The sequence below is a fragment of the Oncorhynchus masou genome, chromosome 3 (assembly GCF_036934945.1).
Source record: "Oncorhynchus masou masou isolate Uvic2021 chromosome 3, UVic_Omas_1.1, whole genome shotgun sequence".
NCBI lineage: Eukaryota > Metazoa > Chordata > Actinopteri > Salmoniformes > Salmonidae > Oncorhynchus > Oncorhynchus masou.
In genome coordinates this window covers 5,898,305-5,919,123 of record NC_088214.1, presented here as the reverse complement: position 1 = coordinate 5,919,123, position 20,819 = coordinate 5,898,305, and the positions used below count along the sequence as shown (strand labels likewise).

At 44.1% G+C, this 20,819-nt stretch overlaps 1 protein-coding gene across 2 annotated transcripts; it reads left to right on the top strand.

Annotated features, from left to right (window-relative positions):
- The first annotated feature begins 1,410 nt into the window (after positions 1 to 1,410).
- Positions 1,411 to 20,278, top strand: LOC135509222 (WD repeat-containing protein 48-like). Of its 2 annotated transcripts, none has more exons than XM_064929718.1 (18): positions 1,411 to 1,497; positions 2,325 to 2,465; positions 2,663 to 2,738; positions 8,281 to 8,363; positions 8,849 to 8,978; positions 9,314 to 9,402; positions 9,641 to 9,742; positions 9,968 to 10,192; positions 10,859 to 10,933; positions 11,070 to 11,172; positions 14,054 to 14,259; positions 14,386 to 14,482; positions 14,589 to 14,684; positions 14,880 to 14,988; positions 16,676 to 16,763; positions 16,853 to 16,929; positions 17,796 to 17,994; positions 18,378 to 20,278. In XM_064929718.1, exons 1-18 carry the CDS (start codon positions 1,450 to 1,452, stop codon positions 18,471 to 18,473), a joined length of 2,040 nt encoding a protein of 679 aa, XP_064785790.1. In that variant the 5' UTR covers positions 1,411 to 1,449; the 3' UTR covers positions 18,474 to 20,278. The 2 variants fall into 2 exon arrangements, with proteins under 2 accessions (XP_064785790.1, XP_064785783.1); XM_064929711.1 differs by having other exon boundaries at positions 2,660 to 2,738.
- The last annotated feature ends 541 nt before the right edge of the window (positions 20,279 to 20,819 follow it).

Genomic DNA, 20,819 nt, shown 5'->3' with positions numbered 1-20,819 from the left:
CACTGTGTTAACTAACCTCCAGACGAGCTTCAATGCCATACAATTGTCCTTCCGTGGCCTCCAACTGCTCTTAAATGCAAGTAAATCTAAATGCATGCTCTTCAACCGATCGCTGCCCGCACCTGCCCGCCCGTCCAGCATCACAACTCTGGATGGTTCTGACTTAGAATATGTGGACAACTAGAAATACCTAGGTGTCTGGTTAGACTGTAAACTCTCCTTCCAGACTCACATTAAGCATTTCCAATCCAAAATTAAATCTAGAATCGGCTTCCTATTTTGCATCAAAGCATCCTTCAATCATGCTGTCAAACATACCCTCGTAAAACTGACCATTCTACCGAGTGGTGTGAGTGGTAGATTTGTACCAGGGATAAACCAACAAGTGATATATATTTCAGAAAGATTGGATTTTTAGCATTTATAGCAATGGTTATCAACTGTACTGCAGAGATGGAACGTAAAGTCACAGAAAATTGAGGTTGTGGTGGCAGCTGCAGAGAGATATTTGGGTGTGCGAGACTTGACGTCAGAAGAGTTACAGGGTGTGTTATGTGGTGGTGTCCCATCCTTTCAGGCCTGAGGTAGGACTAAATTGATTTAAATAGTGGAGTAGGGTGGTGGGTTTTTAGTGAGTGTAGGGTATTTTTATTATTTTTTTCAAGCAATGTATAAGGGTGTTATACTCCAGTCTAGTAGATGGCGAATGCAGCATACTTTTGGATGCCAACTGCCGTTAGGCCTCATCGACGAAGAAGAACGTGAAGCAAAGTTTTTATAACTCATCCAAGATGGATCACTGCTTGTCGTTTCCGATAGAAACAAATGAGTCATAGTGGGCAGAACAAGCAAGGAGGTGGGCAGAGTCTAGCACAAGCTACCAAGATCCTATTGGCGCGTTCTAGAAAATATTTGCATGTTTTGGTTAGTCAACGCCTACTAAGTGCATGTGTGCGTGCACTATGTAAATTCACCTTTGCACTCCTAAACAACGCGATGTTTTAAGACTTTGGCGGCAGGGTAGCCTAGTGGTTAGACCCCCGAGCTGACAAGGTACAAATCTGTCGTTCTGCCCCTGAACAGGCAGTTAACCCACTGTTCCTAGGCCGTCATTGAAAATAAGTATTTGTTATTAACTGACTTGCCTAGTTAAATAAAGAACACATTTAAAAGTCTACAAAACTTAGTCCACTCTGTTCATAAAATATTCTAGTTGTAAATAGATAAAACTGTATTGAGATCAAATTATTCATCGGTGAGAAAATGTTGCATAATATCGGTCACAATCCATCTCGTTCAATCTTCTCCCACTGCCAGCCATATTTGCTTGTGATTGGAAACGCCAAGCGGATGCTTCACATGTATACATCCGGTGAAATATCAGCGTCATATTCTATCTGTGTTTCTTCTCGGATGTGACGTATGAGAGTTTGACTGTCAACATGTAAGATGGCGGCCCACCACAGACAGAATGCCGCTGGGCGAAGGAAAGTACAGGTCAATTGATATTTCTGTAATACAACTCTGTATACATGAAAATGCACACTATTCCAAATAGTGTGACAATGTGCACCACTAATCTTGGAAAGACGATACAAATTGCAATCCAACAATGCTCATCTCAAGCTAGCTAACGTACATGCTAGTTAGCTAGCATGCTAAACACACGATTTGAAGCATGATTTGCTCGTACAAAGTAACTTAAAATGAACCTGAGTTGTGCGACAATTGTATTTAACCATTGTTGCATTTCTTAGGGTATGTGTAAATTGTCATTGAATTGATAATTGCTATTCTAACATGTTAGCTGACTCCCAAGTGGCGCAGTGGTCTAAGGCCACTTGTAAATACAAATTTGTTCTTAACTGACTTGCCTAGTTAAATGAAGTTTTTTTTTAAAGAAGCTGTGTCAGCTAGCTAACGTTATCTAGGATCCTGAAACCTTAACCTGTAGCTTGCTAGCTAGCAAATTATGCGGTGAACTAGATAGATACGTTCATGTAATGCATAAGTGAATGTAATGTAGTCATGGAGCCTCAGCCAACTTATACACATACTGTATATATATATATTTCTATTGTGTTATAGACTGTGTTTGTTAATTCCATGTGTATCTATGTGCTGTTGTTTGTGTCGTACTGCTTTGCTTTATCTTGGTCAGGTCGCAATTGTAAATGAGAAACTTGTTCTCAACTAGCCTACCTGGTTATATAAAGGTGAAAAAAAAAAACGTTTGACCAAAGCTTTAGGCACGCATGCGTCAATGCTATAGAAGGGGTGTGTTCAGGCTATTATTGACCATCCCCCTCTATCTTTATTTGCAGGTATCTTATGTGATAAGAGACGAGGTGGAGAAGCACAATCGCAATGGGGTGAATGCTCTTCAGCTGGACCCTGCACTGAACCGGCTCTTCACGGCTGGAAGAGACTCGATCATCAGGATATGGAGTGTCAACCAGCACAAGGTATTGCGTCCCAGTCACCCTTTGATAAATCTTAATATTAGCATAGCCCTACCCTAACCCTTTGTGAGCTGGTTTCCTGTATCTTCTCCATTGAATGTGTTTTAAGACCACGATTAGGCTTAATCTGTGTTTGGGAACCCCCCCCCCCCATGTCCCGTCCCGTCACCACTTAAGTGAATGTTATTTTACCATAGCAGGACCCTTACATCGCTTCCATGGAGCACCATACAGACTGGGTCAATGACATCGTCCTCTGTTGCAATGGAAAGACATGTGAGTATTGTTATGTTCCCCGGCAAGAAACCAAAAATTGTCACTCAAACAGAAGGGGGAACTAACAGACTAACAACCAAAACAGGTGGGGTTCTAAGTAAGTAGGTAGCATTGCATGAGCGAGCCAGAAGAGCTCATAGGAGCAGGAGCCCATCTCCTGTTTCTGTAGAGTGAACCAGAAAGGCTCATAGGAGCAGGAGCCCATCTCCTGTTTCTGTAGCGTGAAGCAGCTTAATGTAACACCCCCTGAACAGGATGCTAGTCTTTCGCAGGGCCTTACCCCCTATCTATCTCCTTAAAGCTGAGTGCCAAACAGACGCATCAAATCAAACTTTATTTGTCACATGCACCGAATACAACAAGTGTAGACTTTACCGTGAAATGCTTACTTACAGGCCCTTAATTAACCAACAGTGCAGTTCAAGAAGAGTTAAAATATTTAGCAAGTATACTAAAGTAAAAAAGTAAGAATAACAATAACGAGGCTGTATACAGGGGGTACCGGTACAGAGTCAATGTGGAGGCTATATACAGGGTGTTACGGTACAATGTGGAGGCTATATACAGGGTGTTACGGTACAGAGTCAATGTGGAGGCTATATACAGTGTGTTACGGTACAATGTGGAGGCTATATACAGTGTGTTACGGTACAATGTGGAGGCTATATACAGGGGGCACCGGTACAGAGTCAAAGTGGAGGCTATATACAGGGGGTACCAGTACAGAGTCAATGTGGAGGCTATATACAGGGGGTACCGGTACAGAGTCAATGTGGAGGCTATATACAGGGGGTACCGGTACAGAGTCAATGTGGAGGCTATATACAGGGGGTACCAGTACAGAGTCAACGTGGAGGCTATATACAGGGGGTACCGGTACAGAGTCAATGTGGAGGCTATATACAGGGGGTACCGGTACAGAGTCAATGTGGAGACTATATACAGGGGGTACCGGTACAGAGTCAATGTGGAGGCTATATACAGGGGGTACCGGTACAGAGTCAATGTGGAGGCTATATACAGGGGGTACCGGTACAGAGTCAATGTGGAGGCTATATACAGGGTGTTACGGTACAATGTGGAGGCTATATACAGGGCGTACCGGTACAGCGTCAATGTGGAGGCTATATACAGTGTGTTACGGTACAGAGTCAATGTGGAGGCTATATACAGGGTGTTACGGTACAGAGTCAATGTGGAGGCTATATACAGGGTGTTACGGTACAGAGTCAATGTGGAGGCTATATACAGGGGGTACCGGTACAGAGTCAATGTGGAGGCTATATACAGGGTGTTACGGTACAATGTGGAGGCTATATACAGGGCGTACCGGTACAGCGTCAATGTGGAGGCTATATACAGGGTGTTACGGTACAGAGTCAATGTGGAGGCTATATACAGGGTGTTACGGTACAGAGTCAATGTGGAGGCTATATACAGGGGGTACCGGTACAGAGTCAATGTGGAGGCTATATACAGGGGGCACCGGTACAGAGTCAAAGTGGAGGCTATATACAGGGGTACCAGTACAGAGTCAATGTGGAGGCTATATACAGGGGTACCGGTACAGAGTCAATGTGGAGGCTATATACAGGGGTACCGGTACAGAGTCAATGTGGAGGCTATATACAGGGGTACCAGTACAGAGTCAATGTGGAGGCTATATACAGGGGTACCGGTACAGAGTCAATGTGGAGGCTATATACAGGGGGTACCGGTACAGAGTCAATGTGGAGACTATATACAGGGGTACCGGTACAGAGTCAATGTGGAGGCTATATACAGGGGGTACCGGTACAGAGTCAATGTGGAGGCTATATACAGGGGGTACCGGTACAGAGTCAATGTGGAGGCTATATACAGGGTGTTACGGTACAATGTGGAGGCTATATACAGGGCGTACCGGTACAGCGTCAATGTGGAGGCTATATACAGGGTGTTACGGTACAGAGTCAATGTGGAGGCTATATACAGGGGGTACTGGTACAGAGTCAATGTGGAGGCTATATACAGGGTGTTACGGTACAATGTGGAGGCTATATACAGGGCGTACCGGTACAGCGTCAATGTGGAGGCTATATACAGGGTGTTACGGTACAGAGTCAATGTGGAGGCTATATACAGGGTGTTACGGTACAGAGTCAATGTGGAGGCTATATACAGGGTGTTACGGTACAGAGTCAATGTGGAGGCTATATACAGGGGGCACCGGTACAATGTTGAGGCTAAATACAGGGGGTACCGGTACAGAGTCAATGTGGAGGCTATATACAGGGGGTACCGGTACAGAGTCAATGTGGAGGCTATATACAGGGGGTACCGGTACAGAGTCAATGTGGAGGCTATATACAGGGGGTACCGGTACAGTGTGGAGGCTATATACAGGGTGTTACGGTGCAGAGTCTATGTGGAGGCTATATACAGGGGTTACTGGTACAGAGTCAATGTGGAGGCTATATACAGGGTGTTACGGTACAATGTGGAGGCTATATACAGGGTGTTACGGTACAGAGTCAATGTGGAGGCTATATACAGGGGGCACCGGTACAGAGTCAATGTGGAAGCTATATACAGGGGGTACCAGTACAGAGTCAATGTGGAGGCTATATACAGGGGGCACCGGTACAATGTGGAGACTATATACAGTGGGTACCGGTACCGAGTCAGTGTGGAGACCATATTTTATTTATTTATTTTTATTTCACCTTTATTTAACCAGGTAGGCAAGTTGAGAACAAGTTCTCATTTACAATTGCGACCTGGCCAGGATAAAGCAAAGCAGTTCGACACATAAAACGACACAGAGTTACACATGGAGTAAAACAAACATACAGTCAATAATACAGTATAAACAAGTCTATATACGATGTGAGCAAATGAGATGAGATAAGGGAGATAAAGGCAAAAAAAGGCCATGGTGGCAAAGTAAATACAATATAGCAAGTAAAACACTGGAATGGTAGATTTGCAATGGAAGAATGTGCAAAGGAGCAAAATAAATAAATTAATTAAATACAGTAGGGAAAGAGGTAGTTGTTTGGGCTAAAATATAGGTGGGCTATGTACAGATGCAGTAATCTGTGAGCTGCTCTGACAGTTGGTGCTTAAAGCTAGTGAGGGAGATAAGTGTTTCCAGTTTCAGTGCTTTTTGTAGTTCGTTCCAGTCATTGGCAGCAGAGAACTGGAAGGAGAGGCGGCCAAAGAAAGAATTGGTTTTGGGGGTGACTAGAGAGATATACCTGCTGGAGTGTGTGCTACAGGTGGGAGATGCAATGGTGACCAGCGAGCTGAGATAAGGGGGGACTTTACCAAGCAGGGTCTTGTAGATGACATGGAGCCAGTGGGTTTGGCGACGAGTATGAAGCGAGGGCCAGCCAACGAGAGCGTACAGGTCGCAATGGTGGGTAGTATATTGGGCTTTGGTGACAAAACGGATTGCACTGTGATAGACTGCATCCAATTTGTTGAGTAGGGTATTGGTTAAGCATGTTCCAGCTAAGGTCGCCTAGCAGCACGAGCTCTGAACAGGGGCCACCGGTACCGAGTCAGTGTGCACAGGTTAGTTGAGGTAATACAGTGGGGAGAACAAGTATTTGATACACTGCCGATTTTGCAGGTTTTCCTACTTAAAGCATGTGGAGGTCTGTAATTTCATAGGTACACTTCAACTGTGAGAGATGGAATCTAAAACAAAAATCCAGAAAATCACAATGTATGATTTTTAAGTAATTTTATTGTTGGCCATTGTTTTATTGCATGACATAAGTATTTGATACATCACAAAACCAGAACTTAATATTTGGTAGAGAAACCTTTGTTTGCAATTAGAGATCATACGTTTCCTGTAGTTCTTGACCAGGTTTGCACACACTGCAGCAGGGATTTTGGCCCACTCCTCCATACAGACCTTCTCCAGATCCTTCAGGTTTCGGGGCTGTCGTTGGGCAATACGGACTTTCAGCTCCCTCCAAAGATTTTCTATTGGGTTCAGGTCTGGAGACTGGCTAGGCCACTCCAGGACCTTGAGATGCTTCTTATGGAGCCACCCCTTAGTTGCCCTGGCTGTGTGTTTCGGGTCGTTGTCATGCTGGAAAACCCAACCCATGTTCTTGGGGTTGTACTCATCCTTCTTCTTCCTCCAAACACGGCGAGTGGAGTTTAGACCAAAAAGCTCTATTTTTGTCTCATCAGACCACATGACCTTCTCCCATTCCTCTGGATCATCCAGATGGTCATTGGCAAACTTCAGACGGGCCTGGACATGCGCTGGCTTGAGCAGGGGGACCTTGCGTGCGCTGCAGGATTTTAATCCATGACGGCGTAGTGTGTTACTAATGGTCTTCTTTGAAGCTGTGGTCCCAGCTCTCTTCAGGTCATTGACCAGGTCCTGCCGTGTGGTTCTGGGCTGATCCCTCACCTTCCTCATGATCATTGATGCCCCACAAGGTGAGATCTTGCATGGAGCCCCAGACCGAGGGTGATTGACCGTCGTCTTGAACCTCTTCCATTTTCTAATAATTGCGCCAAGAGTTGTTGCCTTCTCACCAAGCTGCTTGCCCATTGTCCTGTAGCCCATCCCAGCCTTGTGCAGGTCTACAATTTTATCCCTGGTGTCCTTAAACAGCTCTCTGGTCTTGGCCATTGTGGAGAGGTTTGAGTGTGTGGACATGTCTTTTATACAGGTAACGAGTTGAAACAGGTGCAGTTAATACAGGTAATGAGTGAAGAACAGGAGGGCTTCTTAAAGAAAAACTAACAGGTCTGTGAGAGCCGGAATTCTTACTGGTTGGTAGGTGATCAAATACTTATGTCATGCAATAAAATGCAAATTAATTACTTAAAAATCATAGAATGTGATTTTCTGGATTTTTGTTTTAGATTCCGTCTCTCACAGTTGAAGTGTAACTTATGATTAAAAAAATTACAGACCTCTACATACTTTGTAAGTAGGAAAACCTGCTGATTTTGCAGGTTATCAAATACTTGTTCTCCCCACTGTATGTACATGTAGGTAGGGGTAAAGGGACTATGCGTAGATAATGAATAGCGAGTAGCAGTAGTGTACAAAAGGGATGGAGGGGGACAATGTAAATTGTCCCGTGGTGATTTGAAAGTTGTCTAGCAACAACAACTGGACACCCATCATGAGCCCACTAAATTTACCCAAGAGGCAAATAAAATAAAAACCTACCCCAAACGTAAAGACAGGAAGAAAACCTAAATAAAACCAGTTAGATCAGATAAAATATAATTTTACTTAAAATAAGAAAAATATGGAGCACCAACTAAAGGTGCTAACCCTTCACATCTCTCAAGAGCACCAGAGCATAGGCCAGCCACTCTTAAATATCACACATACGGACTAATGAGGTGGAACCAATCGGTGCGCCCCACGTGCTGATGTCCAACCTTAAAATATAAATATAAAACCCCCAAAGCCTATAACCGTTTTGAACACCGCATCGCTTGTAGCAACATCAGTAGCCTAATGTATTAGAAACATTGTTTTTATAATTCGCTGTTTAAAATTCTTTCTTTCCAGTGATCTCTGCTTCATCAGACACGACAGTGAAAGTGTGGAATGCACAGAAAGGATTCTGCATGTCAACGTTACGGACTCACAAGGTGCTTCTTCTTTTTTTTTTTACATTCGATATTTGGGCTTTGTGGTTCAGAAATATGATGTCCATTTACAGAATACTGTTCTGCTGTGGAATTGTGCATATTTTTAAACAGTATAATAGAGATTTCCTATTTGAAAGAAGAAGGAAAAAGTGATGTTGTATTTCCCCCTGGCAGGACTATGTGAAGGCCACAAAGTGATGTTGTATTTCCCCCTGGCAGGACTATGTGAAGGCCACAAAGTGATGTTGTATTTCCCCTGGCAGGACTATGTGAAGGCCACAAAGTGATGTTGTATTTCCCCCTGGCAGGACTATGTGAAGGCCACAAAGTGATGTTGTATTTCCCCCTGGCAGGACTATGTGAAGGCCACAAAGTGATGTTGTATTTCCCCTGGCAGGACTATGTGAAGGCCACAAAGTGATGTTGTATTTCCCCTGGCAGGACTATGTGAAGGCCACAAAGTGATGTTGTATTTCCCCTGGCAGGACTATGTGAAGGCATTGGCATATGCTAAAGACAAGGAGCTGGTGGCGTCAGCAGGGTTAGACAGACAGATCTTCCTGTGGGACGTCAACACACTAACAGCACTGACTGCCTCCAACAACACTGTCACCAGTAAATGTCATTTTATTCATTTCTACAATATTTACAAGTTGAGTCCCATTGAGTTTAAAAACATCTCCACAGGCCGGTTTCGTAGACACAGATGAAGCCTAGTCCAGGTCTAAATATCATTCTCAATGAAGATTCGCCATTGAAAGACGTTTTCAGTCCAGGACTAGACTTAATTTGTGTCTGGAAAACAGGTATTTGTTGAGGCAGAAATCAATCTTTCATACCGCAAAGCCTATTGTTTTCCGATGCAGTACGTGCCCTTAAAAGAATGTTTTTACCTGACACAAACCTGTGCGCCGACCGTTGGAATCTTAACCGTTGTGTGTGTGTGACAGCGTCGTCCCTCAGTGGGAACAAAGACTCCATCTACAGCTTGGCTATGAACCAGATGGGGACAGTCATCGTATCTGGCTCCACTGAAAAGGTTAGAGGGCAACATTTTAGACACCTTTTTTTTTATTTTGTTTTGTTGCCAGGTCAAAGTTAGTGTTTTTATTTAAATTCATACAATTTCATTTTATGTCTACAGTTTTTGACGGCAGTTGTTGGCTGCCTTTTGAAAGGTCACCTTTATTTACCAAGCACAAGTTCTATTGCATATTTGTAGACCGTTGTTGGGTTTTAAAGGTTGTTGTCTCTTCAATCTGTTGACGTTTCATCAGGTGCTGAGAGTATGGGACCCGAGGACATGTGCTAAGCTGATGAAGCTGAAAGGCCACTCCGACAACGTCAAGTCACTGTTGCTGAACCAGGACGGCACCCAGGTAAAGTATATCTTGATTCGGCTAAATAATAGATAATACATTTTTAAGGAAATGGTTATGAAGAAAATGAAGTGAGGGGTTTTACCAGAACTTGGTCCTAAAATAATGAATATTTTCCTTTTCTGTATCAGCATTTTTCCTACATTGCATCTGACCCTCTATTACATGAACCTTTTTCTGTTTGGTTGTCCATCAGTCTAACTCTCCTCTCTCTGTGGTTCCCAGTGTCTGTCAGGCAGCTCAGATGGAACCATCAGGTTGTGGTCTCTGGGGCAGCAGAGGTGTATCGCTACGTATCGGGTCCACGACGAGGGAGTGTGGGCCCTGCAGGTGAACGAAGCCTTCACACACATCTACTCTGGAGGCAGAGACAAGAAGATCTTCTGCACCGACCTGAGGAACCCTGATATCAGAGTACTCATCTGTGAGGAGAAGGCCCCTGTACTGAAGGTAAGGGCATGGGACTGGTTGTGGTTCATTATCCATTTAGCAGATGCTAAATGCGTACCTTTCTACATACGGGTGGGCCCGGGAATTGAACCCAGTATCCTGGTGTTGCAAGCACCACACTCTACCAGCTGAGCTACTGAGAGTGAGTGAGTGAGTGAGTGAGTGAGTGAGTGAGTGAGTGAGTGAGTGAGTGAGTGAGTGAGTGAGTGAGTGGTGGTGGTGGTGGTGTGGTGGTGGTGAGTGAGTGAGTGGTGAGTGAGTGAGTGAGTGGTGAGTGGTGAGTGGTGGTGAGTGAGTGAGTGGTGAGTGAGTGAGTGAGTGAGTGAGTGAGTGAGTGAGGGAGGGAGGGAGGGAGGGAGGGAGGGAGGGAGGTGCTGAGCTACTGAGGGGAGGGAGGGAGGGGGGGAGGGAGGTGCTGAGCTACTGAGGGTGCGGGAGGGAGGGAGGGGGGTGCTGAGCTACTGAGGGTGCGGGAGGGAGGGAGGGGGGTGCTGAGCTACTGAGGGTGAGGGAGGGAGGGAGGGAGGGGGTGCTGAGCTACTGAGGGTGCGGGAGGGAGGGAGGGGGGTGCTGAGCTACTGAGGGTGAGGGAGGGAGTGGGATGTGAGTGGGTGGGTGTGTGTGTATTAACCTGGGTCTGACATGGGCTATCCCTCTCCTCCTCAGATGGAACTGGACAGGTCAGCTGACCCGCCTCCTGTTATCTGGGTCTCTACCACCAAGTCATCTGTTAACAGATGGGTAAACAAATAAGCCTTCGTCTTCAGATGCCCAGAGATCATTCTAGGGCTTTCTATGTGTCAGGGTTGGGGTCAATTCAGTTTTTTATCTAATAAAAAATAAAAAAATCGTATTTTTTTTTCTGTTTTTGTTGCAGTGTCTAAAGGGAATCCACAACTTCCGGGCGTCTGGGGATTATGACAATGACATCATCGCCCCCCTGACCCCGCTGTGTACAGCGCCTGAACAGGTCATCAAAGGTACGGCTGTGTTAGTGGGTGTGCAGTGATCCACCGAACTGGATGTAGTTTCCACATGAATCTTAGTGCAACCTGTTTGTTGTCCTCACTCAAATAGATCCTCATTGTTTTTTAGTTTTTTTAAACTATCTCTTACTGAATGTAGTGGTTGTGAGGAGAGGCAGACGTGACCCTAGTTTCTAACCATGAACTAGACTTGGGCGATATATCGTTTATAGTGTATACCAGGGTATTTCGAAATACAGACGGTATGATTTTCAATACCCACAAAAAATAAGTGTGTGTCTATATAAGTTTACTACATACACCTTAGCCAAATACATTTCAACTCAGTTTTTCACAATTCCTGACATTTAATGCTAGTAAAAAAATCCTGTCTTAGGTCAGTTAGTATCACCACTTTATTTTAAGAATGTGAAATGTCAGAATAATAGTAGAGCATGATTTATTTCAGCTTTTATTTCTTTCATCACATTCCCAATGGGTCAGAAGTTTACATACACTCAATTAGTATTTGGTAGCATTGCCTTTTAAATGATTTAACTTGGGTCAAACGTTTCAGGTAGCCTTCCACAAGCTTCCCACAATAAGTTGGGTGAATTTTGGCCCATTCCTCATGACAGAGCTGGTGTAACTGAGTCAGGTTTGTAGGCCTCCTTGCTCGCACACGCTTTTTCAGTTCTGCCCACAAATTTTCTATAGGATTGAGGCAAGGGCTTTGTGATGTCCACTCTAATATCTTGACTTTGTTGTCCTTAAGCCATTTTGCCACAACTTTGGAAGTATGCTTGTGGTCATTGTCCATTTGGAAGACCCATTTGCTACCAAGCTTTTTATTTTATTTATTTTACCAGGCAGGTCAGTTAAGAACAAATTCTTATTTTCAATGACGGCCTGGGAACAGTGGGTTAACTGCCTGTTCAGGGGCAGAACGACGTTTTGCGGGTAAAATTTAATGAAGCTGCCAGTTGAGAACTTGTGAAGCGTCTGTTTATCAAACTAGACACTCTTAATGTACTTGTCCTCTTGCTCAGTTGTATGACGAAACATTTATTTGTACTTCTGTAACTACTTTGGTAACCAGTTTATAATGGCAATAAAGGCGCCTTGGGGATTTGATGTATGGACAATATACCACGGCTTAGGGCTGTGTCCAGGCACTCCGCGTTGCGTCGTACATAAAAAATGCTCTTAGCCGTGGTATATTGGCCATATATCACACCTCGGGCTTTATTGCTTAAATATCACTTGACCCTTTACAAAAAATAATTTACGTCAAAGCCTTATTCTAAAATGGATGAAATTATAATTTTTCCCTCATTAATCTACACGCGATACCCCATAATGACAAAGCAAAAATTATTATTATTTGCAAAAAAAATGGGCAAATATATTAAAAACAAATACCATATTGTAACGGTTTTCTGTAGGCGAAGGAGTGTCGGACCAAAATGCAGCGTGTAGATTGCGATCCATGTTTAATAAACAAACGTAAACGCGAATCTAAATACAAAATACAACAAAAACAAGAACGTAATGAACGTAACGAAAACCGAAACAGCCTATACTAGTGTCAACTAACATAGAGACAGGAACAAGGACACTAAGGAAAATCACCCACGAAACACACAAAGAATATGGCTGCCTAAATATGGTTCCCAATCAGAGACAACGATAATCACCTGACTCTGATTGAGAACCGCCTCAGGCAGCCAATGACTATGCTATACACCCCACACAACCCCAAGACGAAACACACCACAAATAAACCCATGTCACACCCTGGCCTGACCCAATAAATGAAGATAAACATAATAAATATAGACCAGGGCGTGACACATATTTACATAAGTATTCAGACCCTTTGATATGAGACTAAAAATTGAGCTCTGGTGCATCCTGTTTCCATTGATTATCCTTGATGGTTCTACAACTTGATTGGAGTCCACCTGTGGTAAATTCAATTGATTGGACATGAGATGGAAAGGCACACACCTGTCTATATAAGGTCCCACAGTTGACCGAGAATGTCAGAGCAAAAAAACAAGTCATGAGGTCAAAGGAATTATCCGTGGAGCTCAGAGACAGATCTGTGCCTCGACACAATCCTATCTGGGGAAAGGTACCCAAACATTTCTGCAGCATTGAAGCTCCCCAAGAACACAGTGTCCTCCATCATTCTTAAATGAAAGAGTCTTGGTGGCTCCAAACTTCTATCTAGAGCTGGCTGCACGGCCAAACTGAGCAATCAGGGGAGAATGGCCTTTGCCAGGGAGGTGACCATCGGGTTCTTGGTCATCTGACAGACCTCCAGAGTTCCTCTGTGGAGGTAATTGTTCTTCTGGAAGGTTCTCCCATCTCTGCAGCACTAGTCCAATTGGGCCTTTATGGTAGAGTGGCCAGACGGAAGCAACTCCTCAGTAAAAATCACATGACGGCCCACTTGGAGTTTGCCAAAAAGGCACAGAAAGACACTCAGACCATGAGAAATAAGAATCTCTGGTTTAATGAAACCAAGATTGAATTATTTGTCCAAGCGTCACGTCATATATACCTGTGATGGTGAGAAATGTTTTGTTGTCTGAACACAACTGTAACGACCCTTTGGGAAGAATTAAACTTGGTTTAGCTTCTCTAGTGTCCGTGAGTTATTTACTCTGAAAAATAAAAACCTAACAAACCATGGATAATGTCAAGGGGTCTGAGTGCTTTCCAATGGCACTGTATTTAACATTTAAAAAACAATAGTGCCCCTTGTGTGCACAGTTGGTAATATCGTGTATCCCGTTCTGGTATAGAAATGGTATGAAATTCTTAGTACCGCCCAAACCTAGTCTTGCTGTGGTCAAACGATAACTACTGTACATATTTGCTGTTGTAGGAGGGGCCAGTATAATTCAGTGTCACATTCTGAATGACAAGAGGCACATCGTCACCAAAGACACCAACAACAATGTTGCATTCTGGGACGTGCTGAAAGCCTGTAAGGGAGAGGACCTGGGGAAAGTAGAGTTTGATGAAGAGATCAAGAAGAGGTTCAAGCAGGTCTACGTCCCAAACTGGTTCTCTGTCGACCTCAAGACAGGGGTAAGTTTCTCGTTTTATAACTTAGTAATACTATACTTATTCAGTGTTTTTGAAAAGGTGAAGCTAACTAGATAAGATTGGTTGATGTTGTTGCTCTCTCCCTCCCTCCTGTGTGTTGCTGGATAGATGCTGACCATCACGCTGGATGAGAGTGACTGCTTCGCTGCCTGGGTGTCTGCTAAGGATGCTGGCTTCTCAAGCTCCGATGGATCGGACCCAAAGTGTACGATTTAAAAAAAATTTTTTTTTTTTTAGGTTTTCATATTTAATATAACTTCTTCATACTGCATTTTTTTTTCTTTAGCTTTGCCATGTTTGTGTGTGTATAGTGAACCTTGGTGGACTGCTACTTCAGGCCCTGCTAGAGTTCTGGCCCAGGACGCACATCAACCCCATGGATGAGGAGGAGAACGAGGTCAACCATGGTAAACGGGCCTTGTTGTTGTTGTCAAAAACAGTGTTCACCTGAGATATTGGCTGTAGATGGCTATAGTGTTAGACATCCCATGTCGCAGGGTTAGGCCCAGAAAAAAAATGTCCATAGACTCACTATTTCATCATGGTATACGAGCAGTAAAAAAAGATTGTAGTGACTTTTGACCTTGTCCAAACCCCCGCAGCAGTGAATGGGGAGCAGGAGACGCGGGTGCAGAAGGGGAATGGGTACTTCCAGGTGCCTCCACACACTCCAGTCATCTTCGGAGAGGCAGGAGGGCGGACTCTGTTCCGGTACATATTTCAATTTTACGAAACTCTTAGTTAGCCTGCTAATATTGTTCGACTCGCTAAGTCTAGGGGTCTTGCGCCAAGCTACATGGTCTGTAACCTGACTGTCTAGGGGTCCTAGCTACATGGTCTGTAACCTGACTGTCTAGGGGTCCTAGCTACATGGTCTGTAACCTGACTGTCTAGGGGTCCTAGTTACATGGTCTGTAACCTGACTGTCTAGGGGTCCTAGTTACATGGTCTGTAACCTGACTGTCTAGTGGTCCTAGTTACATGGTCTGTAACCGGACTCATTATGTCTAGGGGTCCTAGCTACATGGTCTGTAACCTGACTGTCTAGGGGTCCTAGTTACATGGTCTGTAACCTGACTCATTATGTCTAGGGGTCCTAGCTACATGGTCTGTAACCTGACTCATTATGTCTAGGGGTCCTAGTTACATGGTCTGTAACCTGACTCATTATGTCTAGGGGTCCTAGTTACATGGTCTGTAACCTGACTGTCTAGGGGTCCTAGCTACATGGTCTGTAACCTGACTGTCTAGGGGTCCTAGCTACATGGTCTATAACCTGACTGTCTAGGGGTCCTAGTTACATGGTCTGTAACCTGACTCATTATGTCTAGGGGTCCTAGCTACATGGTCTGTAACCGGACTCATTATGCCTAGGGGTCCTAGCTACATGGTCTGTAAGCTGACTGTCTAGGAGTCCTAGTTACATGGTCTGTAACCTGACTGTCTAGGGGTCCTAGTTACATGGTCTGTAACCTGACTCATCATGTCTAGGGGTCCTAGCTACATGGTCTGTAACCTGACTGTCTAGGGGTCCTAGCTACATGGTCTGTAACCTGACTCATTATGTCTAGGGATCCTAGCCTAGCTACGTGGTCCTGAAGCTGAATGAATATGTGAATTTGTGAGAAATCAGTGTATGAGGACCGCGTTGGCTGCAGGTGTGCCCAGGGAGACGACAACCTTACCTTAGGTCCAGGCCTCTGTCTTGACCCCTTTGGGTCAGTGAGCCCAAGTGGATTATCATGTGGTCACAGAAACAGACCTATACAGAAAGGAAAACTACAGACAGGCATGTCTAATCTTAAGATTCCAAATGGAAAGCCTTGTGACCACCAAACCAACCAGCAGCCTCACGACCACCAAACCAAGCAGCGACCACCAAACCAAGCAGCGACCACCAAACCAACCAGCGACCACCAAACCAACCAGCGACCACCAAACCAACCAGCGACCACCAAACCAACCAGCGACCACCAAACCAACCAGCGACCACCAAACCAACCAGCGACCACCAAACCAACCAGCGACCACCAAACCAACCAGCAGCCTCGTGACCACCAAACCAACCAGCAGCCTCGTAGCTCTGCCAGCTGGGACACTGACTGACAATCACCTGATGTGCTTATCAACCAGGCTCAGCATCTCTGGTCAAGGTTGTTTCTGCCCCCTGGAGGAAGGGAGTGAAGTGTAACCTGGGTAGTGTGTTTGTCTATGACCTAACACAACCCCCCCCCCCCGAGGCTATATCATGCATGCGATCATTCATGAATCTGAGAATTAATCACTACTTGCATCACCAGTTGGACTCAAGCAAAAAAAAAAACAGTCCTGTTTGTTTACTTCCCTGTACTGTTGTTCCAGTTCTCCAGCTGCTCTAATGTTAAGTGTCCTGTTCCAGACTGTTGTGTAGGGACTCGGGTGGGGAGACGGAGTCTATGTTGCTGAATGAGACAGTCCCACAGTGGGTCATAGACATCACCGTGGACGTAAGTACTTTCAGTCTTCCTTTTGCTTTTACTCTTCTTGCCTCGGACTTCACTTAATTTTTTTGTACATTTTTTTCTATGTCCTCCAGAAGAACATGCCGAAATTCAACAAGATCCCGTTCTACCTCCAGCCCCACTCTTCTTCTGGAGCCAAGACACTGAAGAAGTAACATTGAGATTTTACATTTTCTCCGTTTCAGGTTTCTTCATGAGAAATCACTACATTCCACACTTCCAAGTCCCTTCTATTAATATTCGGCTTTGATGTTCTTACCTGAATAAATCCCACACACACCCACACACACTCTCTCACTAAACCCACACACACTCTCTCACTAAACCCACGCACACTCTCTCACTAAACCCACGCACACTCTCTCACTAAACCCACGCACACTCTCTCACTAAACCCACGCACACTCTCTCACTAAACCCACGCACACTCTCTCACTAAACCCACGCACACTCTCTCACTAAACCCACGCACACTCTCTCACTAAACCCACGCACACTCTCTCACTAAACCCACGCACGCACACTCTCTCACTAAACCCACGCACGCACACTCTCTCACTAAACCCACGCACGCACACACACTCACTAAACCCACGCACACACACACACACACACACACTCTCTCTCACTAAACCCACGCACGCACACACACACTCTCACTAAACCCACACACACACTCTCACTAAACCCACACACACACACACACACTAAACCCACACACACACACACACACACTCTCTCACTAAACCCACACACACACACACACTCAACCCACACACACTCTCTCACTAAACACACACACACACACACTCTCTCACTAAACACACACACACACACATACTCTCTCTCACTAAACCCACACACACTCTCACTAAATGCACACACACACACACACACACACGATTTGACCTCTACATGTAAATGCACCGTCGCCACTTCCCGTCGGAGATCAAGATCCTACTTCCCCCGACACACATCCTTTTATTCCACTGTGTGTGTGTTTCTCTCTCTCTGTAGGGACCGTCTGTCTGCCAGTGACATGCTGCAGGTGAGGAAGGTGATGGAACACGTCTATGAGAAGATCATTAACCTGGACACTGAGTCCCAGACCACTGCTTCCTCCTTGGCAGCCAATGACAAGCCAGGAGAGACGGAGAAGGACGAGGACATGACCCTCATGGCCGAGGAGAAGATTGAACTGATATGTCAAGACCAGGTGGGAACCCTCCCTACTCTTCATTCTCCTGTAGTTTCGGGAGGAATGAGGAACAATCTTAGCTTTTTTTTAGTGAAGATTATGGACCTCCGTTGTTGATGGTTGAAGGAGAGTGTGCATCTGTTGTGATTCATAAGTATTTTTTTGAAAAAGTCCACTACTTGACAGCTTTACTTTTGATGGTGGTTTGGGCAATGTAGTTTGTTGCTTCAATGTTGATTTTTGAAGTTATTTTGGTTTAGTATAACATGTCATATTGCAGATTGCCGCGATGCTGATTTTGGTTTAGTTAAGTCATATGACAGCGTAATAATGACAGCGATGACTGAAATACATATCCACCTGATTCACATCCTTGGTCGGTCTTCTCTGTTCTCACACAGGTCCTGGACCCAAACATGGACCTGCGAACTGTCAAGCATTTTATCTGGAAAAGTGCAGGGGACTTGACGCTTCACTATAGGCAGAAATCTACGTGAGGCAGACACCTCCATTTTAAGGCATAAAGAGACCGTTTCTTCACACACTACCATCCTCCATCTTCAGCTCCAATGATTGGCTGGCCGAGAGAGGGTAGGCTTATGACCCCGCCCACTATGTTTATCAGGGTTGTATTCATTCGACACCATATGGGAGAAACCATGGACTGAATCTGAATTTATTCAATAACAATCACTTTTTTTTTCTTTTTTCTTCCATTTGCCGTTGCAGAATGTTTTTGCTACGTTGTGTATTAATAAAAATACAACCCAGACGTTAGAGACGTTTTCTCTGGCCAATATGAGGGAGGTGGGTGACTTCGTATTAAAAGGAAACTCAACCGGACAGCCCGGTGAAGCCCGGAGGCTAGTCAAGAGATTCATGATGAATGTGGTTCTTTCTGCAGACTGTGCTATAGTGCAATGGGGAAAAAATGAATCAAATATTTTATCTAGCACACTATGTAGGTGTTTTTTTTAAACATTTTGTTGTCCTTTTGCTTTGTGATGTCATAGTTTAAAAAGGAATATTTCTGGTGCAATGGTAGTGTGTCTTTCATGTATATGCGCTGTTTGTTCTTGTACATTCCAGAAACATCCCGTTGCTCCTTCCTTCACCAATACTATGACTTAGTCCCAGTTCCCAAACCTTCTGGACTTGTACACTTTCTCGCATGTGTTTTTACAATAGAGGAAACTTCTTCCAGCCATTGCTTTTCCCCTAATCCTATGCTTTTAGATCCAGGATAGGGACTATGCAAGAGAATGGTACATCCCGATTCTCCAGGACCTGGAGTTCTTCCTTACCATGTGACTTGACCAGGAGCAACTCCTGGCCCTAACTCCACCTACAGTATACCTGGACAGCCTATTCAAGCCCGATCAATGTTCGTCCCTGACTATATTGTTGTTCGTGGCTTAATTCTGTCAACCCGAATTAGGACTGACTGACGAGATTTGAATATTTGTTTTGTAAATAACATGCTTTATGTGAATTCATGTTCCCATTATTTTTCATGATGCTATGTTTAATTATTTCTTTTGTACAGTTTAACAAGTCAAGAGAAATTCACTTTGATCAAAGGTTTTTTTTTGATTCAATGTTTTTTTTTCTTCTTCGGAATCCCGAGAAAAGCACACGATATCAAACCTGGTCCCAGTTCTGTTAGTGCTGTCTAGCCCAACTCATAACGGTCATTGTCGACCAATGATCTGGGACCAGGCTACAGATTTTCAAGTATGTTTGAAGTTGTCTTAAGCAATCAAGATAAAAAAAAGAAGTATTTCTTAAATCACACATAACATTGGGCATCTGGTGGACAACGTTTATACATTTTAAAGTGAAATCTCCTCCTACAGACTTGTTTTATAATCATGAACCAATATTCACATCTTCCAAGAGGGCTATTGTACTGCATAATGTTTCATAAAGCCAGACAGTAATTGGGGTCTAGGATGTTAGTTTAAAACAATAAAATAAAATCTCAAACTACAGGGTTTATACATAACTGAACGGCGTATGTAATGTAAAATCATAGATTGGATGCACACTTACTTGTGACGAGTGAAATAACTAGTTTGAGTAAATTGTCTTTATTTTTAGGTTGTTATTGACTTGTCTTCCCCCCCCATTACTATGGTGATGAGTGAAGAGGAAGCTCCAGTATAGGGGCCACGTCAGAGAAATATAATGACTTTCTATGGTATAGACAGCAAGACGCCGTGTCTTACAATATTTATTGTTGGATGACGAAAGTGTATTTTGGGCTTTCAAAAGCATATTAAATTTGAATGGTTTTAATATACTGAATGTATTGTATTTGTTAACCGTCTCTCACATTTCACCATTCTCCTGCTTATGTCATATTAATAACGTCAATCAAATGTATTTATATAGCCCTTCGTACATCAGCTGATATCTCAAAGTGCTGTATAGAAACGCAGCCTAAAACCCCAAACATCAAGCAATGCAGGTGTAGAAGCACGGTGGCTAGGAAAACAACAACAAACAATGCAGGTGTAGAAGCACGGTGGCTAGGAAAAACAACAACAAACAATGCAGGTGTAGAAGCACGGTGGCTAGGAAAACAACAAACAATGCAGGTGTAGAAGCACGGTGGCTAGGAAAACAACAAGCAATGCAGGTGTAGAAGCACGGTGGCTAGGAAAACAACAACAAACAATGCAGGTGTAGAAGCACGGTGGCTAGGAAAACAACAACAAACAATGCAGGTGTAGAAGCACGGTGGCTAGGAAAACAACAATGCATAGAAGCACGGTGGCTGAAAACAACAAACAATGCAGGTGAAGAAGCACGGTGGCTAGGAAAACAACAACAAACAATGC